Here is a 27950-nt window from a genome sequence, read left to right on the forward strand (position 1 = left end):
ATAACGGGTTAATAGTTATGGTAATGAAGTAGTAATGTATGTGATGGTGTAATAGTGACATCAGCAGTCATGTGCAGGAAACTGAAGAGAAGATGGAACTGTCTGCACAAGAGAGAGATGTACTTGCCTAGAATGGACTGCTGTATAAATAAAGGTGTTTTTGAAGAAAGCTACTGGGATTAGACCCAAGTCACTCCTAAGTAGTAGGGGACTTCCCCAATCCAGAACAGGCCACATGTGAACTGAAGAGAAATCAAACTAGTATTTAAAGTGGAAACCAAACCACCAACAAGCCATGTGAGTTACCCATTCTCCTCATAATATTAAAATCAGCTGTTCCATCTCTCCCTAGATGATCTTCTCAGGCCCCACATATCCAGTAATTCCAACAGGGAAAACAGTGTTATCGCGTTGACCTGCACCGTGTCAACTAAAGTCCAGTCTATCACGTGGTTTGCAGCAGGAATCAAATTTCTGGATAAGCGCTTTAGCTTGATCGATAATAACAGAACTTTGATCATTAATATGGCACAACAGTCAGATTCCGGCACCTACACCTGCTTGGTGGAAAATCCCTTTGCAAGAGCCAGCAGCTTCTTCCAATTGACGATCAAAAGTGAGTGTGTCCAGGTTTCTTATTAGTGTGGAAGGTAGAGGTTTCTTGCAATGCACAGCAATGTGTTTTTAAATCAGGATTGGGGAAGTGTGAATGCTTTCTGCAAAGTTCAGTCTAACTGAGCATAAAGCCTGTCTGGTGACCAGTAGGAGACTAGAGCCAGAATTTGATGCTGATCGGTGGGTGAAACCTCATCCAAGGGAAATGACAGGACTCCCACCTCCGGATGAGGCTTCCGTTATTAAATAAAAGAAAAATCTATAGATAGCATTTTTTATCATGTGTATGTTCAGGTGACTGATTGTGATGCTTGGATATTTTTTGCTTGATTTTAAAAGACTTTATTTCATGCTTTCCAGGCCTTCAGCTCTCTGCCTTTGTAGCTTTCTCTCAGCGCTCGCCCACGCCCGTGCTTAGGTCAGCACCCACCCTCCTCCCAGCCCCACGCCAGCAGCGCACAGCATTTCAGCCCACGCTTCATGCTGGCTGGCTGTCAATCGGAGTGAAATCACGGCCGGAGGCGAACTCCAGTCTGCAGTCCATTCTCCGGCCAATTCCAGACCCGCCAATTGTACCCACCATCCTAAAAATCCTGCCTTTGCTGTTGATATTCCTGTGAGGGGGTGTGGGTGAGTTCTGGTAATGTGGGTTCACTTCACTTCATCCATTGAACCATATCGAGGAAGTGGGAGACAGAATTCCCAGCACAGGGACTTTTCCCTGTACTTCCATAGAGTGTGGGAGTTTGGGAAATGCAATGCCAAGTCATTCCCCTGGTCTCCTACTCCACTCACACATACAATACACATTAACGTTCAGTCACTCTGACCTTTCCTGAAGGTCAATGTTAGAATAACTGCTGTGTTCTGCTCTGACAGCACATGAGACAATGAGGGAATGAACGGACACAGGTCGTAAGCAGCCAATTGACCACCAGAAAACCCCTGTCACCTAGAGGTGAAAACTGCTGTGACACTGTGTCCAGAATCTGACCGGATCTAATGTGTTCAGCCAGTGGGCAGTATTGTGCTCATCTGACAGGCACTAATGTGTTCATCTGACAGACACTAATGTGTTCACCTGACAGACACTAATGTGTTCATCTGACAGACACTAAGTGTGTTCATCTGACAGACACTAATGTGTTCATCTGACACACACTAATGTGTTCATCTGACAGACACTAATGTGTTCATTTGACAGACACTAATGTGTTCATCTGACAGACACTAAATGTGTTCATCTGACAGACACTAAATGTGTTCATCTGACAGACACTAAATGTGTTCATCTGACAGACACTAAATGTGTTCATCTGACAGACACTAAATGTGTTCATCTGACAGACACTAAATGTGTTCATCTGACAGACACTAAATGTGTTCATCTGACAGACACTAATGTGTTCACCTGACGGAGACTAATGTGTTCACCTGACGGAGACTAATGTGTTCATCTGACGGAGACTAATGTGTTCATCTGACGGAGACTAATGTCTTCACCTGACGGAGACTGATGTCTTCACCTGACGGGCACCAATGTCTTCACCTGACGGAGACCAATGTGTTCACCTGACGGGCACCAATGTGTTCACCTGACGGGCACCAATGTGTTCATAGAATAGGCACTAATGTGTTCATAGAATAGACACTAATGTGTTCACCTGACGGGCACTAATGTGTTCACCTGACGGGCACTAATGTGTTCACCTGACGGGCACTAATGTGTTCATAGAATAGACACTAATGTGTTCGTAGAATAGACACTAATGTGTTCACCTGACGGGCACTAATGGGGTCATCTGACGGGCACTAATGGGGTCACCTGACGGGCACTAATGGGGTCACCTGACGGAGACTAATGGGGTCACCTGACGGAGACCAATGTCTTCACCTGACGGAGACCAATGTCTTCACCTGACGAAGACCAATGTCTTCACCTGACGGAGACCAATGTCTTCACCTGACGGAGACCAATGTGTTCACCTGACGGGCACCAATGTGTTCACCTGACGGGATCTAATGTGGTCACCTGATGGGCACTAATGTGTTCACCTGACGGGCACTAATGTGTTCACCTGGCGGGCACTAATGTGTTCACCGAATAGACACTAATGTGTTCATCTGACGGGCACTAATGTGTTCATCTGACGGGCACTAAAGTGTTCATAGAATAGACACTAATGTGTTTATAGAATAGACACTAATGTGTTCATAGAATAGACACTAATGTGTTCATAGAATAGACACTAATGTGTTCATAGATTAGACACTAATGTGTTCATAGATTAGACACTAATGTGTTCATAGATTAGACACTAATGTGTTCATAGAATAGACACTAATGTGTTCATAGAATAGACACTAATGTGTTCATAGAATAGACATTAATGTGTTCATAGAATAGACACTAATGTGTTCATAGAATAGACATTAATGTGTTCATAGAATAGACACTAATGTGTTTATCTGACGGGCACTAATGTGTTCATAGAATAGACACTAATGTGTTCAGCAGACGGGCACTAATGTGTTCAGCAGACGGGCACTAATGTGTTCAGCAGACGGGCACTAATGTGTTCAGCAGACGGGCACTAATGTGTTCAGCAGACGGGCACCAATGTGTTCATAGAATAGACACTAATGTGTTCACCTGACGGGCACTAAAGTGTTCAACTGACGGGCACCAATGTGTTCACCTGACGGGCACCAATGTGTTCACCTGACGGGCACCAATGTGTTCACCTGACGGCACCAATGTGTTCACCTGACGGGCACCAATCTGTTCACCTGACGGGCACCAATGTGTTCACCTGACGGGCACCAATGTGTTCATAGAATAGACACTAATGTGTTCAGCAGACGGGCACTAATGTGTTCAGCAGACGGGCACTAATGTGTTCAGCAGACGGGCACTAATGGGGTCATCTGACGGGCACTAATGGGGTCATCTGACGGGCACTAATGGGGTCATCTGACGAGCACTAATGGGGTCATCTGACGGGCACTAATGGGGTCATCTGACGGGCACTAATGTGTTCACCTGACAGACACTAATGTGTTCATCTGACAGACACTAAATGTGTTCATCTGACAGACACTAATGTGTTCATCTGACAGACACTAAATGCGTTCATCTGACAGACACTAAATGCGTTCATCTGACAGACACTAAATGCGTTCATCTGACAGACACTAAATGCGTTCATCTGACAGACACTAAATGCGTTCATCTGACAGACACTAAATGCGTTCATCTGACAGACACTAAATGCGTTCATCTGACAGACACTAAATGCGTTCATCTGACAGACACTAAATGCGTTCATCTGACAGACACTAAATGCGTTCATCTGACAGACACTAAATGTGTTCATCTGACAGACACTAAATGTGTTCATCTGACAGACACTAATGTGTTCACCTGACGGAGACTAATGTGTTCACCTGACGGAGACTAATGTGTTCACCTGACGGAGACTAATGTGTTCACCTGACGGAGACTAAGGTCTTCACCTGACGGGCACCAATGTGTTCACCTGACGGGCACCAATGTGTTCACCTGACGGGCACCAATGTGTTCATAGAATAGGCACTAATGTGTTCACCTGACGGGCACCAATGTGTTCACCTGACGGGCACCAATGTGTTCACCTGACGGGCACCAATGTGTTCTCCTGACGGGCACTAATGTGTTCGTAGAATAGACACTAATGTGTTCGTAGAATAGAAACTAATTTGTTCACCTGACGGGCACCAATGTGTTCACCTGACGGGCACCAATGTGTTCACCTGACGGGCACCAATGTGTTCTCCTGACGGGCACTAATGTGTTCGTAGAATAGACACTAATGTGTTCGTAGAATAGAAACTAATTTGTTCACCTGACGGGCACTAATGTGTTCACCTGACGGGCATTAATGCGTTCACCTGACGGGCACTAATGGGGTCACCTGACGGGCACTAATGGGGTCACCTGACGGGCACTAATGGGGTCACCTGACGGGCACTAATGGGGTCACCTGACGGGCACTAATGGGGTCACCTGGCGGAGACTAATGGGGTCACCTGTCGGAAACTAATGGGGTCACCTGACGGAGACCAATGTGTTCACCTGACGGGCACCAATGTGTTCACCTGACGGGCACCAATGTGTTCACAGAATAGACACTAATGTGGTCACCTGACGGGCTCTAATGTGGTCACCTGACGGGCACTAATGTGTTCACCTGACGGGCACTAATGTGTTCACCTGGCGGGCACTAATGTGTTCATAGAATAGACTCTAATGTGTTCATAGAATAGACACTAATGTGTTCATAGAATAGACACTAATGTGTTCATAGAATAGACACTAATGTGTTCATAGATTAGACACTAATGTGTTCATAGAATAGACACTAATGTGTTCGTAGAATAGACACTAATGTGTTCATAGAATAGACACTAATGTGTTCATAGAATAGACACTAATGTGTTCATAGATTAGACACTAATGTGTTCATAGAATAGACACTAATGTGTTCATAGAATAGACACTAATGTGTTCATAGATTAGACACTAATGTGTTCATAGAATAGACACTAATGTGTTCATAGAATAGACACTAATGTGTTCATAGAATAGACACAATTGTGTTCATAGATTAGACACTAATGTGCTCATAGAATAGACACTAATGTGTTCACCGAATAGACACCAATGTGTTCACCTGACGGGCACCAATGTGTTCACCTGACGGGCACCAATGTGTTCACCTGACGGGCACCAATGTGTTCACCTGACGGGCACCAATCTGTTCATAGAATAGACACTAATGTGTTCAGGAGACGGGCACTAATGTGTTCAGCAGACGGGCACTAAATGTGTTCAGCAGACGGGCACTAAATGTGTTCATCTGACAGACACTAAATGTGTTCATCTGACAGACACTAAATGTGTTCATCTGACAGACACTAAATGTGTTCATCTGACAGACACTAAATGTGTTCATCTGACAGACACTAGTGTGTTCACCTGACGGAAACTAATGTGTTCACCTGACGGAGACTAATGTGTTCACCTGACGGAGACTAATGTGTTCACCTGACGGAGACTAATGTCTTCACCTGACGGAGACTAATGTCTTCACCTGACGGAGACTAAGGTCTTCACCTGACGGGCACCAATGTGTTCACCTGACGGGCACCAATGTGTTCACCTGACGGGCACCAATGTGTTCACCTGACGGGCACCAATGTGTTCATAGAATAGGCACTAATGTGTTCACCTGAAGGGCACCAATGTGTTCACCTGACGGGCACCAATGTGTTCACCTGACGGGCACCAATGTGTTCACCTGACGGGCACTAATGTGTTCACCTGACGGGCACTAATGTGTTCGTAGAATAGACACTAATGTGTTCGTAGAATAGACACTAATGTGTTCACCTGACGGGCACTAATGTGTTCACCTGACGGGCATTAATGCGTTCACCTGACGGGCACTAATGGGGTCACCTGACGGGCACTAATGGGGTCACCTGACGGGCACTAATGGGGTCACCTGACGAGCACTAATGGGGTCACCTGACGGGCACTAATGGGGTCACCTGACGGAGACTAATGGGGTCATCTGACGGAGACTAATGGGGTCACCTGTCGGAGACCAATGGGGTCACCTGACGGAGACCAATGTGTTCACCTGACGGTGACCAATGTGTTCACCTGACGGGCACCAATGTGTTCACCTGACGGGCACCAATGTGTTCACCTGACGGGCACCAATGTGTTCACCTGACGGGCACCAATGTGTTCACAGAATAGACACTAATGTGGTCACCTGACGGGCTCTAATGTGGTCACCTGACGGGCACTAATGTGTTCACCTGACGGGCACTAATGTGTTCACCTGGCGGGCACTAATGTGTTCATAGAATAGACACTAATGTGTTCATAGAATAGACACTAATGTGTTCATAGAATAGACACTAATGTGTTCATAGAATAGACACTAATGTGTTCATAGAATAGACACTAATGTGTTCATAGAATAGACACTAATGTGTTCATAGATTAGACACTAACGTGTTCATAGAATAGACACTAACGTGTTCATAGAATAGACACTAACGTGTTCATAGAATAGACATTAACGTGTTCATAGAATAGACACTAGTGTGTTCATAGAATTGACACTAATGTGTTCATAGATTAGACACTAATGTGCTCATAGAATAGACACTAATGTGTTCACCGAATAGACACCAATGTGTTCACCTGAGGGGCACCAATGTGTTCACCTGACGGGCACCAATGTGTTCACCTGAGGGGCACCAATGTGTTCACCTGAGGGGCACCAATGTGTTCACCTGATGGGCACCAATGTGTTCACCTGACGGGCACCAATCTGTTCATAGAATAGACACTAATGTGTTCAGGAGACGGGCACTAATGTGTTCAGCAGACGGGCACTAATGTGTTCAGCAGACGGGCACTAATGTGTTCAGCAGACGGGCACTAATGTGTTCAGCAGACGGGCACTAATGTGTTCATAGAATAGACACTAAAGTGTTCACCTGACGGGCACTAAAGTGTTCACATGACGGGCACCAATGTGTTCATAGAATAGACACTAATGTGTTCAGCAGACGGGCACTAATGTGTTCAGCAGACGGGCACTAATGTGTTCAGCAGACGGGCACTAATGTGTTCAGCAGACGGGCACTAATGTGTTCAGCAGACGGGCACTAATGTGTTCATAATATAGACACTAATGTGTTCACCTGACGGGCACTAAAGTGTTCAACTGACGGGCACCAATGTGTTCACCTGAAGGGCACCAATGTGTTCACCTGACGGGCACCAATGTGTTCACCTGACGGGCACCAATGTGTTCATAGAATAGACACTAATGTGTTCAGCAGACGGGCACTAATGTGTTCAGCAGACGGGCACTAATGTGTTCAGCAGACGGGCACTAATGTGTTCATAGAATAGACACTAATGTGTTCACCTGATGGGCACTAAAGTGTTCACCTGACGGGCACTAATGGGGTGACCTGACGGGCACTAATGGGGTGACCTGACGGGCACTAATGGGGTCATCTGACGGGCACTAATGGGGTCATCTGACGGGCACTAATGGGATCATCTGACGGGCACTAATCGGGTCATCTGACAGGCACTAATGGGGTCATCTGACGGGCACTAATGGGGTCATCTGACGGGCATTAATGGGGTCATCTGACGGGCACTAATGGGGTCATCTGACGGGCACTAATGTGTTCACCTGACAGACACTAATGTGTTCATCTGACAGACACTAAGTGTGTTCATCTGACAGACACTAAGTGTGTTCATCTGACAGACACTAATGTGTTCATCTGAGAGACACTAATGTGTTCATCTGACAGACACTAATGTGTTCATCTGACAGACACTAATGTGTTCATCTGACAGACACTAATGTGTTCATCTGAGAGACACTAATGTGTTCATCTGACAGACACTAATGTGTTCATCTGACAGACACTAATGTGTTCATCTGACAGACACTAAATATGTTCATCTGACAGACACTAATGTGTTCATCTGACAGACACTAAATGTGTTCATCTGACGGACACTAAATGCGTTCATCTGACAGACACTAAATGCGTTCATCTGACAGACACTAAATGTGTTCATCTGACAGACACTAAATGTGTTCATCTGACAGACACTAAATGTGTTCATCTGACAGTCACTAAATGTGTTCATCTGACAGACACTAAATGTGTTCATCTGACAGACACTAAATGTGTTCACCTGACGGAGACTAATGTGTTCACCTGACGGAGACTAATGTCTTCACCTGACGGAGACTAATGTCTTCACCTGACGGAGACTAATGTCTTCACCTGACGGAGACTAAGGTCTTCACCTGACGGGCACCAATGTTTTCACCTGACGGGCACCAATGTTTTCACCTGACGGGCACCAATGTGTTCACCTGACGGGCACCAATGTATTCACCTGACGGGCACCAATGTATTCACCTGACGGGCACCAATGTGTTCACCTGACGGGCACCAATGTGTTCACCTGACGGGCACCAATGTGTTCATAGAATAGGCACTAATGTGTTCACCTGACGGGCACCAATGTGTTCACCTGACGGGCACCAATGTGTTCACCTGACGGGCACTAATCTGTTCGTAGAATAGACACTAATGTGTTCGTAGAATAGACACTAATGTGTTCGTAGAATAGACACTAATGGGGTCACCTGACGGGCACTAATGTGTTCACCTGACGGGCACTAATGGGGTCACCTGACGGGCACTAATGGGGTCACCTGACGGGCACTAATGGGGTCACCTGACGGAGACCAATGGGTTCACCTGACGGAGACCAATGGGTTCACCTGACGGAGACCAATGGGTTCACCTGACGGGCACCAATGTGTTCACCTGACGGGCACCAATGTGTTCACCTGACGGGCACCAATGTGTTCATAGAATAGGCACTAATGTGTTCATAGAATAGACACTAACGTGTTCACCTGACGGGCACTAATGTGTTCGTAGAATAGACACTAATGTGTTCGTAGAATAGACACTAATGTGTTCGTAGAATAGGCACTAATGTGTTCCTAGAATAGACACTAATGTGTTCACCTGACGGGCACTAATGGGGTCACCTGACGGGCACTAATGGGGTCACCTGACGGGCACTAATGGGGTCACCTGACGCGCACTAATGGGGTCACCTGACGGGCACTAATGGGGTCACCTGACGGGCACTAATGGGGTCACCTGACGGAGACTAATGGGGTCACCTGACGGAGTCCAATGTCTTCACCTGACGGAGACCAATGTCTTCACCTGACGGGCACCAATGTGTTCACGTGACGGGCACCAATGTGTCCACCTGACGGGCACCAATGTGTTCACCTGACGGGCACCAATGTGTTCACCTGACGGGCACCTATGTGTTCACCTGACGGGCACCAATGTGGTCACCTGACGGGCACCAATGTGGTCACCTGACGGGCTCTAATGTGTTCACCTGACGGGCACTAATGTGTTCACCTGGCGGGCACTAATGTGTTCACCTGGCGGGCACTAATGTGTTCACCTGGCGGGCACTAATGTGTTCATAGAATAGACACTAATGTGTTCATAGATTAGACACTAATGTGTTCATAGATTAGACACTAATGTGTTCGTAGAATAGTCACTAATGTGTTCACCTGACGGGCATTAATGCGTTCACCTGACGGGCACTAATGGGGTCACCTGACGGGCACTAATGGGGTCACCTGACGGGCACTAATGGGGTCACCTGACGGGCACTAATGGGGTCACCTGTCGGAGACTAATGGGGTCACCTGACGGAGACCAATGTCTTCACCTGACGGTGACCAATGTGTTCACCTGACGGGCACCAATGTGTTCACCTGACGGGCACCAATGTGTTCACCTGACGGGCACCAATGTGTTCACCTGACGGGCACCAATGTGTTCACCTGACGGGCACCAATGTGTTCACAGAATAGAGACTAATGTGGTCACCTGACGGGCTCTAATGTGGTCACCTGACGGGCACTAATGTGTTCACCTGGCGGACACTAATGTGTTCATAGAATAGACACTAATGTGTTCATAGAATAGACACTAATGTGTTCATAGAATAGACACTAATGTGTTCATAGATATGACACTAATGTGTTCATAGAATAGACACTAATGTGTTCATAGAATAGACACTAATGTGTTCATAGAATAGACACTAATGTGTTCATAGATTAGACACTAATGTGTTCATAGATTAGACACTAATGTGTTCATAGAATAGACACTAATGTGTTCATAGAATAGACACTAATGTGTTCATAGAATAGACACAAATGTGTTCATAGATTAGACACTAATGTGTTCATAGAATAGACACTAATGTGTTCATAGAATAGACACTAATGTGCTCATAGATTAGACACTAATGTGTTCATAGAATAGACATTAATGTGTTCATAGAATAGACACTAATGTGTTCATAGAATAGACATTAATGTGTTCATAGAATAGACACTAATGTGTTCATAGAATACACACTAATGTGTTCATAGATTAGACACTAATGTGCTCATAGAATAGACACTAATGTGTTCACCGAATAGACACCAATGTGTTCACCTGACGGGCACCAATGTGTTCACCTGACGGGCACCAATGTGTTCACCTGACGGGCACCAATGTGTTCACCTGACGGGCACAAATCTGTTCATAGAATAGACACTAATGTGTTCAGGAGACGGGCACTAATATGTTCAGCAGACGGGCACTAATGTGTTCAGCAGACGGGCACTAATGTGTTCATAGAATAGACACTAAAGTGTTCACCTGACGGGCACTAAAGTGTTCACCTGACGGGCACCAATGTGTTCATAGAATAGACACTAATGTGTTCAGCAGACGGGCACTAATGTGTTCAGCAGACGGGCACTAATGTGTTCAGCAGACGGGCACTAATGTGTTCATAGTATAGACACTAATGTGTTCACCTGATGGGCACTAAAGTGTTCAACTGACGGGCACCAATGTGTTCACCTGACGGGCACCAATGTGTTCACCTGAAGGGCACCAATGTGTTCACCTGACGGGCACCAACGTGTTCACCTGACGGGCACCAATGTGTTCACCTGACGGGCACCAATGTTTTCATAGAATAGACACTAATGTGTTCAGCAGACAGGCACTAATGTGTTCAGCAGACGGGCACTGATGTGTTCAGCAGACGGGCACTAATGTGTTCAGCAGACGGGCACTAATGTGTTCAGCAGACGGGCACTAATGTGTTCAGCAGACGGGCACTAATGTGTTCATAGAATAGACACTAAAGTGTTCACCTGACGGGCACTAAAGTGTTCACCTAACGGGCACCAATGTGTTCATAGAATAGACACTAATGTGTTCAGCAGACGGGCACTAATGTGTTCAGCAGACGGGCACTAATGTGTTCAGCAGACGGGCACTAATGTGTTCATAGTATAGACACTAATGTGTTCACCTGACGGGCACTAAAGTGTTCAACTGACGGGCACCAATGTGTTCACCTGACGGGCACCAATGTGTTCACCTGAAGGGCACCAACGTGTTCACCTGACGGGCACCAACGTGTTCACCTGACGGGCACCAACGTGTTCACCTGACGGGCACCAATGTGTTCACCTGACGGGCACCAATGTGTTCATAGAATAGACACTAATGTGTTCAGCAGACGGGCACTAATGTGTTCAGCAGACGGGCACTAATGTGTTCAGCAGACGGGCACTAATGTGTTCATAGAATAGACACTAATGTGTTCACCTGACGGGCACTAAAGTGTTCATCTGACGGGCACTAATGGGGTCAGCTGACGGGCACTAATGGGGTCAGCTGACGGGCACTAATGGGGTCATCTGACGGGCACTAATGGGGTCATCTGACGGAGACTAATGTGTTCACCTGACGGAGACTAATGTGTTCACCTGACGGAGACTAATGTCTTCACCTGACGGAGACTAATGTCTTCACCTGACGGAGACTAAGGTCTTCACCTGACGGGCACCAATGTGTTCACCTGACGGGCACCAATGTGTTCACCTGACGGGCACCAATGTGTTCACCTGACGGGCACCAATGTGTTCATTGAATAGGCACTAATGTGTTCACCTGACGGGCACCAATGTGTTCACCTGACGGGCACCAATGTGTTCACCTGATGGGCACCAATGTGTTCATAGAATAGACACTAATGTGTTCAGCAGACGGGCACTAATGTGTTCAGCAGACGGGCACTAATGTGTTCAGCAGATGGGCACTAACGTGTTCAGCAGACTGGTACTAATGTGTTCAGCAGACTGCCACTAATGTGTTCAGCAGACGGGCACTAATGTGTTCAGCAGACGGGCACTAATGTGTTCATAGTATAGACACTAATGTGTTCACCTGACGGGCTCTAAAGTGTTCAACTGACGGGCACCAATGTGTTCACCTGACGGGCACCAATGTGTTCACCTGAAGGGCACCAATGTGTTCACCTGACGGGCACCAATGTGTTCACCTGACGGGCACCAATGTGTTCATAGAATAGACACTAATGTGTTCAGCAGACGGGCACTAATGTGTTCAGCAGACGGGCACTAATGTGTTCATAGAATAGACACTAATGTGTTCACCTAACGGGCACTAAAGTGTTCACCTGACGGGCACTAATGGGGTCATCTGACGGGCACTAATGGGGTCATCTGACGGGCACTAATGGGGTCATCTGACGGGCACTAATGGGGTCATCTGACGGGCACTAATGGGGTCATCTGACGGGCACTAATGTGTTCACCTGACAGACACTAATGTGTTCACCTGACAGACACTAGTGTGTTCATCTGACAGACACTAATGTGTTCATCTGACAGACACTAATGTGTTCATCTGACAGACACTAAATGTGTTCATCTGACAGACACTAATGTGTTCATCTGACAGACACTAAATGCGTTCATCTGACAGACACTAAATGCGTTCATCTGACAGACACTAAATGCGTTCATCTGACAGACACTAAATGCGTTCATCTGACAGACACTAAATGTGTTCATCTGACAGACACTAAATGTGTTCATCTGACTGACACTAATGTGTTCACCTGACGGAGACTAATGTGTTCACCTGACGGAGACTAATGTGTTCACCTGACGGACACTAATGTGTTCACCTGACGGAGACTAAACTGTTCATCTGACGGAGACTAATGTCTTCACCTGACGGAGACTAATGTCTTCACCTGACGGAGACTAATGTGTTCACCTGACGGAGACTAATGTCTTCACCTGACGGGCACCAATGTGTTCACCTGACGGGCACCAATGTGTTCACCTGACGGGCACCAATGTGTTCATAGAATAGGCACTAATGTGTTCACCTGACGGGCACCAATGTGTTCACCTGACGGGCACCAATGTGTTCACCTGATGGGCACCAATGTGTTCACCTGACAGGCACCAATGTGTTCACCTGACGGGCACCAATGTGTTCACCTGACGGGCACCAATGTGTTCACCTGACGGGCACTAATGTGTTCGTAGAATAGACACTAATGTGTTCGTAGAATAGACACTAATGTGTTCGTAGAATAGACACTAATGTGTTCACCTGACGGGCACTAATGGGGTCACCTGACGGGCACTAATGGGGTCACCTGACGGGCACTAATGGGGTCACCTGACGGGCATCAATGTGTTCACCTGACGGGCACCAATGTGTTCACAGAATAGACACTAATGTGGTCACCTGACGGGCTCTAATGTGGTCACCTGACGGGCACTAATGTGTTCACCTGACGGGCACTAATGTGTTCACCTGACGGGCACTAATGTGTTCACCTGGCGGGCACTAATGTGTTCACCTGGCGGGCACTAATGTGTTCATAGAATAGACACTAATGTGTTCATAGATTAGACACTAATGTGTTCATAGATTAGACACTAATGTGTTCATAGAATAGACACTAATGTGTTCATAGAATAGACACTAATGTGTTCATAGAATAGACACTAATGTGTTCATATATTAGACACTAAGGTGTTCATAGATTAGACACTAATGTGTTCATAGAATAGACATTAATGTGTTCATAGCATAGACTCTAATGTGTTCATAGATTAGACACAAATGTGTTCATAGATTAGATACAAATGTGTTCATAGAATAGACACTAATGTGTTCATCTGACGGGCACTAATGTGTTCATAGAATAGACACTAATGTGTTCATAGAATAGACACTAATGTGTTCATAGAATAGACACTAATGTGTTCATAGAATAGACACCAATGTGTTCACCTGACGGGCACCAATGTGTTCACCTGACGGGCACCAATGTGTTTACCTGACGGGCACCAATGTGTTCACAGAATAGACACTAATGTGGTCTCCTGACGGGCTCTAATGTGGTCACCTGACGGGCTCTAATGTGGTCACCTGACGGGCACTAATGTGTTCACCTGACGAGCACTTATGTGTTCACCTGGCGGGCACTAATGTGTTCATAGTTTAGACACTAATGTGTTCATCTGACGGGAACTAATGTGTTCATAGAATAGACACTAATGCGTTCATAGAATAGACACTAATGTGTTCATAGAATAGACACTAATGTGTTCATAGAATAGACACTAATGTGTTCATAGATTAGACACTAATGTGTTCACCGAATAGACACCAATGTGTTCACCTGACGGGCACCAATGTGTTCACCTGACGGGCACCAATGTGTTCACCTGACGGGCACCAATGTGTTCACCTGACGGGCACCAATGTGTTCATAGAATAGACACTAATGTGTTCAGCAGATGGGCACTAATGTGTTCAGCAGACGGGCACTAATGTGTTCAGCAGAGGGGCACTAATGTGTTCGGCAGACGGGCACTAATGTGTTCATAGAATAGACACTAAAGTGTTCACCTGACGGGCACTAAACTGTTCACCTGACGAGCACCAATGTGTTCACCTGACGGGCACCAATGTGTTCATAGAATAGACACTAATGTGTTCAGCAGACGGGCACTAATGTGTTCAGCAGACGGGCACTAATGTGTTCAGCAGACGGGCACTAATGTGTTCAGCAGACGAGCACTAATGTGTTCATAGAATGGACACTAATGTGTTCACCTGACGGGCACTAATGTGTTCAGCAGACGGGCACTAATGTGTTCAGCAGACGGGCACTAATGTGTTCACCTGACGGAGACTAATGTGTTCACCTGACGGAGACTAATGTGTTCATCTGACGGAGACTAATGTCTTCACCTGACGGAGACTAATGTCTTCACCTGACGGAGACCAATGTCTTCACCTGACGGAGACCAATGTCTTCACCTGACGGAGACCAATGTCTTCACCTGACGGAGACCAATGTCTTCACCTGACAGAGACCAATGTGTTCACCTGACGGGCACCAATGTGTTCACCTGACGGGCACCAATGTGTTCACCTGACGGGCATCAATGTGTTCATAGAATAGGCACTAATGTGTTCATAGAATAGACACTAATGTGTTCACCTGACGGGCACTAATGTGTTCACCTGACGGGCACTAATGTGTTCATAGAATAGACACTAATGTGTTCGTAGAATAGACACTAATGTGTTCACCTGACGGGCACTAATGGGGTCACCTGACGGGCACTAATGGGGTCACCTGACGGGCTCTAATGTGGTCACCTGACGGGCACTAATGTGTTCACCTGACGAGCACTTATGTGTTCACCTGGCCGGCACTAATGTGTTCATAGAATAGACACTAATGTGTTCATCTGACGGGAACTAATGTGTTCATAGAATAGACACTAATGCGTTCATAGAATAGACACTAATGTGTTCATAGAATAGACACTAATGTGTTCATAGAATAGACACTAATGTGTTCATAGATTAGACACTAATGTGTTCACCGAATAGACACCAATGTGTTCACCTTACGGGCACCAATGTGTTCACCTGACGGGCACCAATGTGTTCACCTGACGGGCACCAATGTGTTCACCTGACGGGCACCAATGTGTTCATAGAATAGACACTAATGTGTTCAGCAGATGGGCACTAATGTGTTCAGCAGACGGGCACTAATGTGTTCAGCAGAGGGGCACTAACGTGTTCGGCAGACGGGCACTAATGTGTTCATAGAATAGACACTATTGTGTTCACCTAACGGGCACTAAAGTGTTCACCTGACGGGCACTAATGGGGTCATCTGACGGGCACTAATGGGGTCATCTGACGGGCACTAATGGGGTCATCTGACGGGCACTAATGGGGTCATCTGACGGGCACTAATGGGGTCATCTGACGGGCACTAATGTGTTCACCTGACAGACACTAATGTGTTCACCTGACAGACACTAAAGTGTTCACCTGACTGACACTAATGTGTTCATCTGACAGACACTAAATGTGTTCATCTGACAGACACTAATGTGTTCATCTGACAGACACTAAATGCGTTCATCTGACAGACACTAAATGCGTTCATCTGACAGACACTAAATGCGTTCATCTGACAGACACTAAATGCGTTCATCTGACAGACACTAAATGCGTTCATCTGACAGACACTAAATGTGTTCATCTGACAGACACTAAATGTGTTCATCTGACAGACAGTAAATGTGTTCATCTGACTGACACTAATGTGTTCACCTGACGGAGACTAATGTGTTCACCTGACGGACACTAATGTGTTCACCTGACGGAGACTAAACTGTTCACCTGACGGAGACTAATGTCTTCACCTGACGGAGACTAATGTCTTCACCTGACGGAGACTAATGTCTTCACCTGACGGAGACTAATGTCTTCACCTGACGGAGACTAATGTCTTCACCTGACGGAGACTAATGTCTTCACCTGACGGAGACTAAGGTCTTCACCTGACGGGCACCAATGTGTTCACCTGACGGGCACCAATGTGTTCACCTGACGGACACCAATGTGTTCATAGAATAGGCACTAATGTGTTCACCTGACGGGCACCAATGTGTTCACCTGACGGGCACCAATGTGTTCACCTGATGGGCACCAATGTGTTCACCTGACGGGCACCAATGTGTTCACCTGACGGGCACCAATGTGTTCACCTGACGGGCACCAATGTGTTCACCTGACGGGCACTAATGTGTTCGTAGAATAGACACTAATGTGTTCGTAGAATAGACACTAATGTGTTCGTAGAATAGACACTAATGTGTTCACCTGACGGGCACTAATGGGGTCACCTGACGGGCACTAATGGGGTCACCTGACGGGCACCAATGTGTTCACCTGACGGGCACCAATGTGTTCACAGAATAGACACTAATGTGGTCACCTGACGGGCTCTAATGTGGTCACCTGACGGGCACTAATGTGTTCACCTGACGGGCACTAATGTGTTCACCTGGCGGGCACTAATGTGTTCACCTGGCGGGCACTAATGTGTTCATAGAATAGACACTAATGTGTTCATAGATTAGACACTAATGTGTTCATAGATTAGACACTAATGTGTTCATAGAATAGACACTAATGTGTTCATAGAATAGACACTAATGTGTTCATAGAATAGTCACTAATGTGTTCATAGAATAGACACTAATGTGTTCATATATTAGACACTAAGGTGTTCATAGATTAGACACTAATGTGTTCATAGAATAGACATTAATGTGTTCATAGCATAGACTCTAATGTGTTCATAGATTAGACACAAATGTGTTCATAGATTAGATACAAATGTGTTCATAGAATAGACACTAATCTGTTCATCTGACGGGCACTAATGTGTTCATAGAATAGACACTAATGTGTTCATAGAATAGACACTAATGTGTTCATAGAATAGACACTAATGTGTTCATAGAATAGACACCAATGTGTTCACCTGACGGGCACCAATGTGTTCACCTGACGGGCACCAATGTGTTTACCTGACGGGCACCAATGTGTTCACAGAATAGACACTAATGTGGTCTCCTGACGGGCTCTAATGTGGTCACCTGACGGGCTCTAATGTGGTCACCTGACGGGCACTAATGTGTTCACCTGACGAGCACTTATGTGTTCACCTGGCGGGCACTAATGTGTTCATAGTTTAGACACTAATGTGTTCATCTGACGGGAACTAATGTGTTCATAGAATAGACACTAATGCGTTCATAGAATAGACACTAATGTGTTCATAGAATAGACACTAATGTGTTCATAGAATAGACACTAATGTGTTCATAGATTAGACACTAATGTGTTCACCGAATAGACACCAATGTGTTCACCTGACGGGCACCAATGTGTTCACCTGACGGGCACCAATGTGTTCACCTGACGGGCACCAATGTGTTCACCTGACGGGCACCAATGTGTTCATAGAATAGACACTAATGTGTTCAGCAGAGGGGCACTAATGTGTTCAGCAGACGGGCACTAATGTGTTCAGCAGAGGGGCACTAATGTGTTCGGCAGACGGGCACTAATGTGTTCATAGAATAGACACTAAAGTGTTCACCTGACGGGCACTAAACTGTTCACCTGACGAGCACCAATGTGTTCACCTGACGGGCACCAATGTGTTCACAGAATAGACACTAATGTGTTCAGCAGACGGGCACTAATGTGTTCAGCAGACGGGCACTAATGTGTTCAGCAGACGGGCACTAATGTGTTCAGCAGACGAGCACTAAAGTGTTCATAGAATGGACACTAATGTGTTCACCTGACGGGCACTAATGTGTTCAGCAGACGGGCACTAATGTGTTCAGCAGACGGGCACTAATGTGTTCAGCAGACGGGCACTAATGTGTTCAGCAGACGGGCACTAATGTGTTCAGCAGACGAGCACTAATGTGTTCATAGAATAGACACTAAAGTGTTCACCTGACGGGCACTAAAGTGTTCACCTGACGGGCACTAATGGGGTCATTTGACGGGCACTAATGGGGTCATCTGACGGGCACTAATGGGGTCATCTGACGGGCACCAATGGGGTCATCTGACGGGCAGTAATGGGGTCATCTGACGGGCACTAATGGGGTCATCTGACGGGCACTAATGGGGTCATCTGACGGGCACTAATGTGTTCACCTGACAGACACTAATGTGTTCACCTGACAGACAGTAAGTGTGTTCATCTGACAGACACTAATGTGTTCATCTGACAGACACTAATTTTTTCATCTGACAGAAACTAATGTGTTCATCTGACAGACACTAAATGTGTTCATCTGACAGACACTAAATGTGTTCATCTGACAGACACTAAATGTGTTCATCTGACAGACACTAAATGTGTTCATCTGACAGACACTAATGTGTTCACCTGACGGAGACTAATGTGTTCACCTGACGGAGACTAATGTGTTCACCTGACGGAGACTAATGTCTTCACCTGACGGAGACCAATGTCTTCACCTGACGGAGACCAATGTCTTCACCTGACGGAGACCAATGTCTTCACCTGACGGAGACCAATGTCTTCACCTGACGGAGACCAATGTGTTCACCTGACGGGCACCAATGTGTTCACCTGACGGGCACCAATGTGTTCACCTGACGGGCATCAATGTGTTCATAGAATAGGCACTAATGTGTTCATAGAATAGACACTAATGTGTTCACCTGACGGGCACTAATGTGTTCACCTGACGGGCACTAATGTGTTCATAGAATAGACACTAATGTGTTCGTAGAATAGACACTAATTTGTTCACCTGACGGGCACTAATGGGGTCACCTGACGGGCACCAATGTGTTCACCTGACGGGCATCAATGTGTTCATAGAATAGGCACTAATGTGTTCATAGAATAGACACTAATGTGTTCACCTGACGGGCACTAATGTGTTCACCTGACGGGCACTAATGTGTTCATAGAATAGACACTAATGTGTTCGTAGAATAGACACTAATTTGTTCACCTGACGGGCACTAATGGGGTCACCTGACGGGCACTAATGGGGTCACCTGACGGGCACTAATGGGGTCACCTGACGGGCACTAATGGGGTCACCTGACGGGCACTAATGGGGTCACCTGACGGAGACGAATGGGGTCACCTGACGGAGACCAATGTCTTCACCTGACGGAGACCAATGTCTTCACCTGACGGAGACCAATGTGTTCACCTGACGGGCACCAATGTGTTCACCTGAAGGGCACCAATGTGTTCACCTGACGGGCACCAATGTGTTCACCTGACGGGCACCAATGTGTTCACCTGACGGAGACGAATGGGGTCACCTGACGGAGACCAATGTCTTCACCTGACGGAGACCAATGTCTTCACCTGACGGAGACCAATGTGTTCACCTGACGGGCACTAAAGTGTTCACCTGACGGGCACTAATGGGGTCATCTGACGGGCACTAATTGGGTCATCTGACGGGCACTAATGGGGTCATCTGACGGGCACTAATGTGTTCACCAGACGGGCACTAATGTGTTCAGCAGACGGGCACTAATGCGTTCAGCAGACGGGCACTAATGCGTTCACCAGACGGGCACTAATGCGTTCACCAGACGGGCACTAATGCGTTCACCTGACGGGCACCCATGCGTTCACCTGACGGGCACCCATGCGTTCACCTGACGGGCACCCATGCGTTCACCTGACGGGCACCCATGCGTTCACCTGACGGGCACCCTTGCGTTCACCTGACGGGCACCCATGCGTTCACCTGACGGGCACCCATGCGTTCACCTGACGGGCACCCATGCGTTCTCCTGACGGGCACCCATGCGTTCTCCTGACGGGCACCCATGCGTTCTCCTGACGGGCACCCATGCGTTCTCCTGACGGGCACCCATGCGTTCTCCTGACGGGCACCCATGCGTTCTCCTGACGGGCACCCATGCGTTCTCCTGACGGGCACCCATGCGTTCTCCTGACGGACACCCATGCGTTCTCCTGACGGGCACCCATGCGTTCTCCTGAAGGGCACCCATGTGTTCTCCTGAAGGGCACCCATGTGTTCTCCTGAAGGGCACCCATGTGTTCTCCTGAACGGGCACCCATGTGTTCTCCTGACGGGCACCCATGTTTTCTCCTGACAGGCACCCATGTGTTCACCTGACGGGCACCCATGTGTTCATAGAATAGACACTAATGTGTTCACCAGACAGGCACTAATGTGTTCATCTGGCTGAGACTAATGTGTTCATCTGAGTGAGACTAATGTGTTCATCTGACGGGCACTAATGTGTTCATAGAATAGACACTAATGTGTTCACCAGACAGGCACTAATGTGTTCATCTGGCTGAGACTAATGTGTTCATCTGAGTGAGACTAATGTGTTCATCTGACGGGCACTAATGTGTTCATCTGACGGGCACTAATGTGTTCATCTGACGGGCACTAATGTGTTCACCAGACGGGCACTAATGCGTTCACCTGACGGGCACTAATGCGTTCACCAGACGGGCACTAATGCGTTCACCTGACGGGCACTAATGCGTTCACCTGACGGACACTAATGGGGTCACCTGACGGACACTAATGGGGTCACCTGACGGAAACTAATGGGGTCACCTGACGGGCACTAATGGGGTCACCTGACGGGCACTAATGTGTTCACCTGACGGGCACTAATGTGTTCATAGAATTGACACTAATGTGTTTACCATACGTGCACCAATGTGTTCCCCAGACGGGCACTAATGTGTTCACCAGACGGGCACCAATGTGTTCAACAGACGGGCACCAATGTGTTCAACAGACGGGCACTACTGTGTTCACCTGACGGGCACTACTGTGTTCACCTGACGGGCACCACTGTGTTCGTCTGACGGGCACCACTGTGTTCGCCTGACGGGCACCACTGTGTTCGCCTGACTGGCACCAATGTGTTCACCTGACGGGCACCAAAGTGTTCACCTGACAGGCACCAATGTGTTCATAGAATAGACACTAATGTGTTCAGCAGATGGGCACTAATGTTTTCAGCAGACGGGCACTAATGTGTTCAGCAGACGGGCACTAATGTGTTCAGCAGACGGGCACTAATGTGTTCATAGAATAGACACTAAAGTGTTCACCTGACGGGCAATAAAGTGTTCACCTGACGGGCACCAATGTGTTCACCTGACGGGCACCAATGTGTTCATAGAATAGACACTAATGTGTTCAGCAGACGGGCACTAATGTGTTCAGCAGACGGGCACTAATGTGTTCAGCAGACGGGCACTAATGTGTTCAGCAGACGAGCACTAATGTGTTCAGCAGACGAGCACTAATGTGTTCATAGAATAGACACTAATGTGTTCACCTGACGGGCACTAAAGTGTTCACCTGACGGGCACTAATGGGGTCATTTGACGGGCACTAATGGGGTCATCTGACGGGCACTAATGGGGTCATCTGACGGGCACTAATGGGGTCATCTGACGGGCACCAATGGGCTCATCTGACGGGCAGTAATGGGGTCATCTGACGGGCACTAATGGGGTCACCTGACGTGCACTAATGGGGTCACCTGACGGGCACTAATGGGGTCACCTGACGGAGACTAATGGGGTCACCTGACGGAGACCAATGTCTTCACCTGACGGAGACCAATGTCTTCACCTGACGGAGACCAATGTGTTCACCTGACGGGCACCAATGTGTTCACCTGACGGGCACCAATGTGTTCACCTGACGGGCACCAATGTGTTCACCTGACGGGCACCAATGTGTTCACCTGGCAGGCACCAATGTGTTCACAGAATAGACATTAATGTGGTCATCTGACGGGCACTAATGTGTTCACCTGACGGGCACTAATGTGTTCACCTGGCGGGCACTAGTGTGTTCATTGAATAGACACTAATGTGTTCATCTGACGGGCACTAATGTGTTCATCTGACGGGCACTAATGTGTTCGTAGAATAGACACTAATGTGTTCGTAGAATAGACACCAATGTGTTCGTAGAATAGACACCAATGTGTTCGTAGAATAGACACCAATGTGTTCGTAGGATAGACACTAATGTGTTCGTAGGATAGACACTAATGTGTTCATAGATTAGACACTAATGTGTTCATAGATTAGACACTAATGTGTTCATAGATTAGACACTAATGTGTTCATAGAATAGACACTAATGTGTTCATAGAATAGACATTAATGTGTTCCTAGAATAGACACTAATGTGTTCATAGAATAGACATTAATGTGTTCATAGAATAGACACTAATGTGTTCATCTGACGGGCACTAACGTGTTCATAGAATAGACACTAATGTGTTCACCGAATAGACACCAATGTGTTCACCTGACGGGCACCAATGTGTTCACCTGACGGGCACCAATGTGTTCACCCGACGGGCACCAATGTGTTCTCCCGACGGGCACCAATGTGTTCACCTGACGGGCACCAATGTGTTCATAGAATTGACACTAATGTGTTCAGCAGACGGGCACTAATGTGTTCAGCAGACGGGCACTAATGTGTTCAGCAGACGGGCACTAATGTGTTCAGCAGACGGGCACTAATGTGTTCACCTGACGGGCACTAATGTGTTCATAGAATAGACACTAATGTGTTCAGCAGACGGGCACTAATGGGATCACCTGACGGGCACTAATGTGTTCATCTGACGGGCACTAATGTGTTCATCTGACGGGCACTAATGTGTTCATAGAATAGACACTAATGTGTTCATCTATCAGGCACTAATGTGTTCACCTGACGTGCACTAATGTGTTCATAGAATAGACACTAATGTGTTCACCTGACGGGCACCAATGTGTTCACCTGACGGGCACCAATGTGTTCACCTGACGGGCACTAATGTGTTCACCTGACGGTCACTAATGTGTTCACCTGACTGTCACCAATGTGTTCACCTGAAGGGCACCGTGTTCACCTGACGGGCACCAATGTGTTCACCTGACGGGCACCAATGTGTTCATAGAATAGACACTAATGTGTTCAGCAGACGGGCACTAATGTGTTCAGCAGACGGGCACTAAAGTGTTCACCTGACGGACACTAATGGGGTCATCTGACGGGCACTAATGGGGTCATCTGACGGGCACTAATGGGGTCATCTGACGGGCACTAATGTGTTCACCAGACGGGCACTAATGCGTTCACAAGACGGGCACTAATGCGTTCACCAGACGGGCACTAATGCGTTCACCTGACGGGCACCCATGCGTTCACCTGACGGGCACCCATGCGTTCACCTGACGGGCACCCATGCGTTCACCTGACGGGCACCCATGCGTTCACCTGACGGGCACCCATGCGTTCACCTGACGGGCACCCATGCGTTCACCTGGCGGGCACCCATGCGTTCACCTGACGGGCACCCATGCGTTCACCTGACGGGCACCCATGCGTTCTCCTGACGGGCACCCATGCGTTCTCCTGACGGGCACCCATGCGTTCTCCTGACGGGCACCCATGCGTTCTCCTGACGGGCACCCATGCGTTCTCCTGACGGGCACCCATGCGTTCTCCTGACGGGCACCCATGTGTTCTCCTGACGGGCACCCATGTGTTCTCCTGACGGACACCCATGTGTTCTCCTGACGGACACCCATGTGTTCTCCTGACGGGCACCCATGTGTTCTCCTGAAGGGCACCCATGTGTTCTCCTGAACGGGCACCCATGTGTTCTCCTGACGGGCACCCATGTTTTCTCCTGACAGACACCCATGTGTTCACCTGACGGGCACCCATGTGTTCATAGAATAGACACTAATGTGTTCACCAGACAGGCACTAATGTGTTCATCTGGCTGAGACTAATGTGTTCATCTGAGTGAGACTAATGTGTTCATCTGACGGGCACTAATGTGTTCATCTGACGGGCACTAATGTGTTCATCTGACGGGCACTAATGTGTTCACCAGACGGGCACTAATGCGTTCACCAGACGGGCACTAATGCGTTCACCTGACGGGCACTAATGCGTTCACCTGACGGACACTAATGGGGTCACCTGACGGACACTAATGGGGTCACCTGACGGAAACTAATGGGGTCACCTGACGGGCACTAATGGGGTCACCTGACGGGCACTAATGTGTTCTCCTGACGGGCACTAATGTGTTCACCTGACGGGCACTAATGTGTTCATAGAATAGACACTAATGTGTTTACCATACGTGCACCAATGTGTTCCCCAGACGGGTACTAATGTGTTCACTAGACGGGCACCAATGTGTTCAACAGACGGGCACCAATGTGTTCAACAGACGGGCACTACTGTGTTCACCTGACGGGCACTACTGTGTTCACCTGACGGGCACCACTGTGTTCGTCTGACGGGCACCACTGTGTTCGTCTGACGGGCACCAATGTGTTCACCTGACGGGCACCAATGTGTTCACCTGACGGGCACCAATGTGTTCACCTGACGGGCACCAATGTGTTCACCTGACGGGCACCAATGTGTTCATAGAATAGACACTAATGTGTTCAGCAGATGGGCACTAATGTGTTCAGCAGACGGGCACTAATGTGTTCAGCAGACGGGCACTAATGTGTTCAGCAGACGGGCACTAATGTGTTCATAGAATAGACACTAAAGTGTTCACCTGACGGGCAATAAAGTGTTCACCTGACGGGCACCAATGTGTTCACCTGACGGGCACCAATGTGTTCACCTGACGGGCACCAATGTGTTCATAGAATAGACACTAATGTGTTCAGCAGACGGGCACTAATGTGTTCAGCAGACGGGCACTAATGTGTTCAGCAGACGGGCACTAATGTGTTCGGCAGACGGGCACTAATGTGTTCAGCAGACGAGCACTAATGTGTTCAGCAGACGAGCACTAATGTGTTCATAGAATAGACACTAATGTGTTCACCTGACGGGCACTAAAGTGTTCACCTGACGGGCACTAATGGGGTCATCTGACGGGCACTAATGGGGTCATCTGACGGGCACTAAGGGGGTCATCTGACGGGCACCAATGGGCTCATCTGACGGGCAGTAATGGGGTCATCTGACGGGCACTAATGGGGTCACCTGACGGGCACTAATGGGGTCACCTGACGGGCACTAATGGGGTCACCTGACGGAGACCAATGTCTTCACCTGACGGAGACCAATGTCTTCACCTGACGGAGACCAATGTGTTCACCTGACGGGCACCAATGTGTTCACCTGACGGGCACCAATGTGTTCACCTGACGGGCACCAATGTGTTCACCTGGCAGGCACCAATGTGTTCACAGAATAGACATTAATGTGGTCATCTGACGGGCACTAATGTGTTCACCTGACGGGCACTAATGTGTTCACCTGGCGGGCACTAGTGTGTTCATAGAATAGACACTAATGTGTTCATCTGACGGGCACTAATGTGTTCATAGAATAGACACTAATGTGTTCGTAGAATAGACACTAATGTGTTCGTAGAATAGACACCAATGTGTTCGTAGAATAGACACCAATGTGTTCGTAGAATAGACACTAATGTGTTCGTAGGATAGACACTAATGTGTTCGTAGGATAGACACTAATGTGTTCATAGATTAGACACTAATGTGTTCATAGAATAGACACTAATGTGTTCATAGAATAGACATTAATGTGTTCCTAGAATAGACACTAATGTGTTCATAGAATAGACATTAATGTGTTCATAGAATAGACACTAATGTGTTCATCTGACGGGCACTAACGTGTTCATAGAATAGACACTAATGTGTTCACCGAATAGACACCAATGTGTTCACCCGACGGGCACCAATGTGTTCACCCGACGGGCACCAATGTGTTCACCTGACGGGCACCAATGTGTTCTCCCGACGGGCACCAATGTGTTCACCTGACGGGCACCAATGTGTTCATAGAATTGACACTAATGTGTTCAGCAGACGGGCACTAATGTGTTCAGCAGACGGGCACTAATGTGTTCATAGAATAGACACTAAAGTGTTCACCTGACGGGCACTAAAGTGTTCACCTGACAGGCACCAATGTGTTCACCTGACGGGCAACAATGTGTTCATAGAATAGACACTAATGTGTTCAGCAGACGGGCACTAATGTGTTCAGCAGACGGGCACTAATGTGTTCAGCAGACGGGCACTAATGTGTTCACCTGACGGGCACTAATGTGTTCATAGAATAGACACTAATGTGTTCACCAGACGGGCACTAATGGGATCACCTGACGGGCACTAATGTGTTCATCTGACGGGCACTAATGTGTTCATAGAATAGACACTAATGTGTTCATCTATCAGGCACTAATGTGTTCACCTGACGGGCACTAATGTGTTCATAGAATAGACACTAATGTGTTCACCTGACGGGCACTAATGTGTTCACCTGGCCGGCACTAATGTGTTCATAGAATAGACACTAATGTGTTCATCTGACGGGAACTAATGTGTTCATAGAATAAACACTAATGCGTTCATAGAATAGACACTAATGTGTTCATAGAATAGACACTAATGTGTTCATAGAATAGACACTAATGTGTTCATAGATTAGACACTAATGTGTTCACCGAATAGACACCAATGTGTTCACCTGACGGGCACCAATGTGTTCACCTGACGGGCACCAATGTGTTCACCTGACGGGCACCAATGTGTTCATAGAATAGACACTAATGTGTTCAGCAGACGGGCACTAATGTGTTCGGCAGAGGGGCACTAATGTGTTCGGCAGACGGGCACTAATGTGTTCATAGAATAGACACTAAAGTGTTCACCTGACGGGCACCAATGTGTTCACCTGACGGGCACCAATGCGTTCATAGAATAGACACTAATGTGTTCAGCAGACGGGCACTAATGTGTTCAGCAGACGGGCACTAATGTGTTCAGCAGACGGGCACTAATGTGTTCA

The 27950-nt window shown here is 47.4% G+C and overlaps 1 protein-coding gene across 1 annotated transcript in view; it reads left to right on the forward strand.

Annotated features, from left to right (window-relative positions):
• LOC144673649 (cell adhesion molecule CEACAM7-like) overlaps nucleotides 1-27950 on the forward strand; it is an 80993-nt gene that overhangs the window by 19992 nt on the left and 33051 nt on the right. Inside the window, exon 3 of the mRNA XM_078535380.1 lies at nucleotides 353-616. Within this exon, the coding sequence (XP_078391506.1) occupies nucleotides 353-616 (264 nt within the window). The remainder of the gene's footprint in view (nucleotides 1-352; nucleotides 617-27950) is intronic.

Source organism: Cetorhinus maximus, unplaced genomic scaffold, assembly GCF_964194155.1.
Source record: "Cetorhinus maximus unplaced genomic scaffold, sCetMax3.hap1.1 HAP1_SCAFFOLD_418, whole genome shotgun sequence".
NCBI classification, from domain to species: domain Eukaryota; kingdom Metazoa; phylum Chordata; class Chondrichthyes; order Lamniformes; family Cetorhinidae; genus Cetorhinus; species Cetorhinus maximus.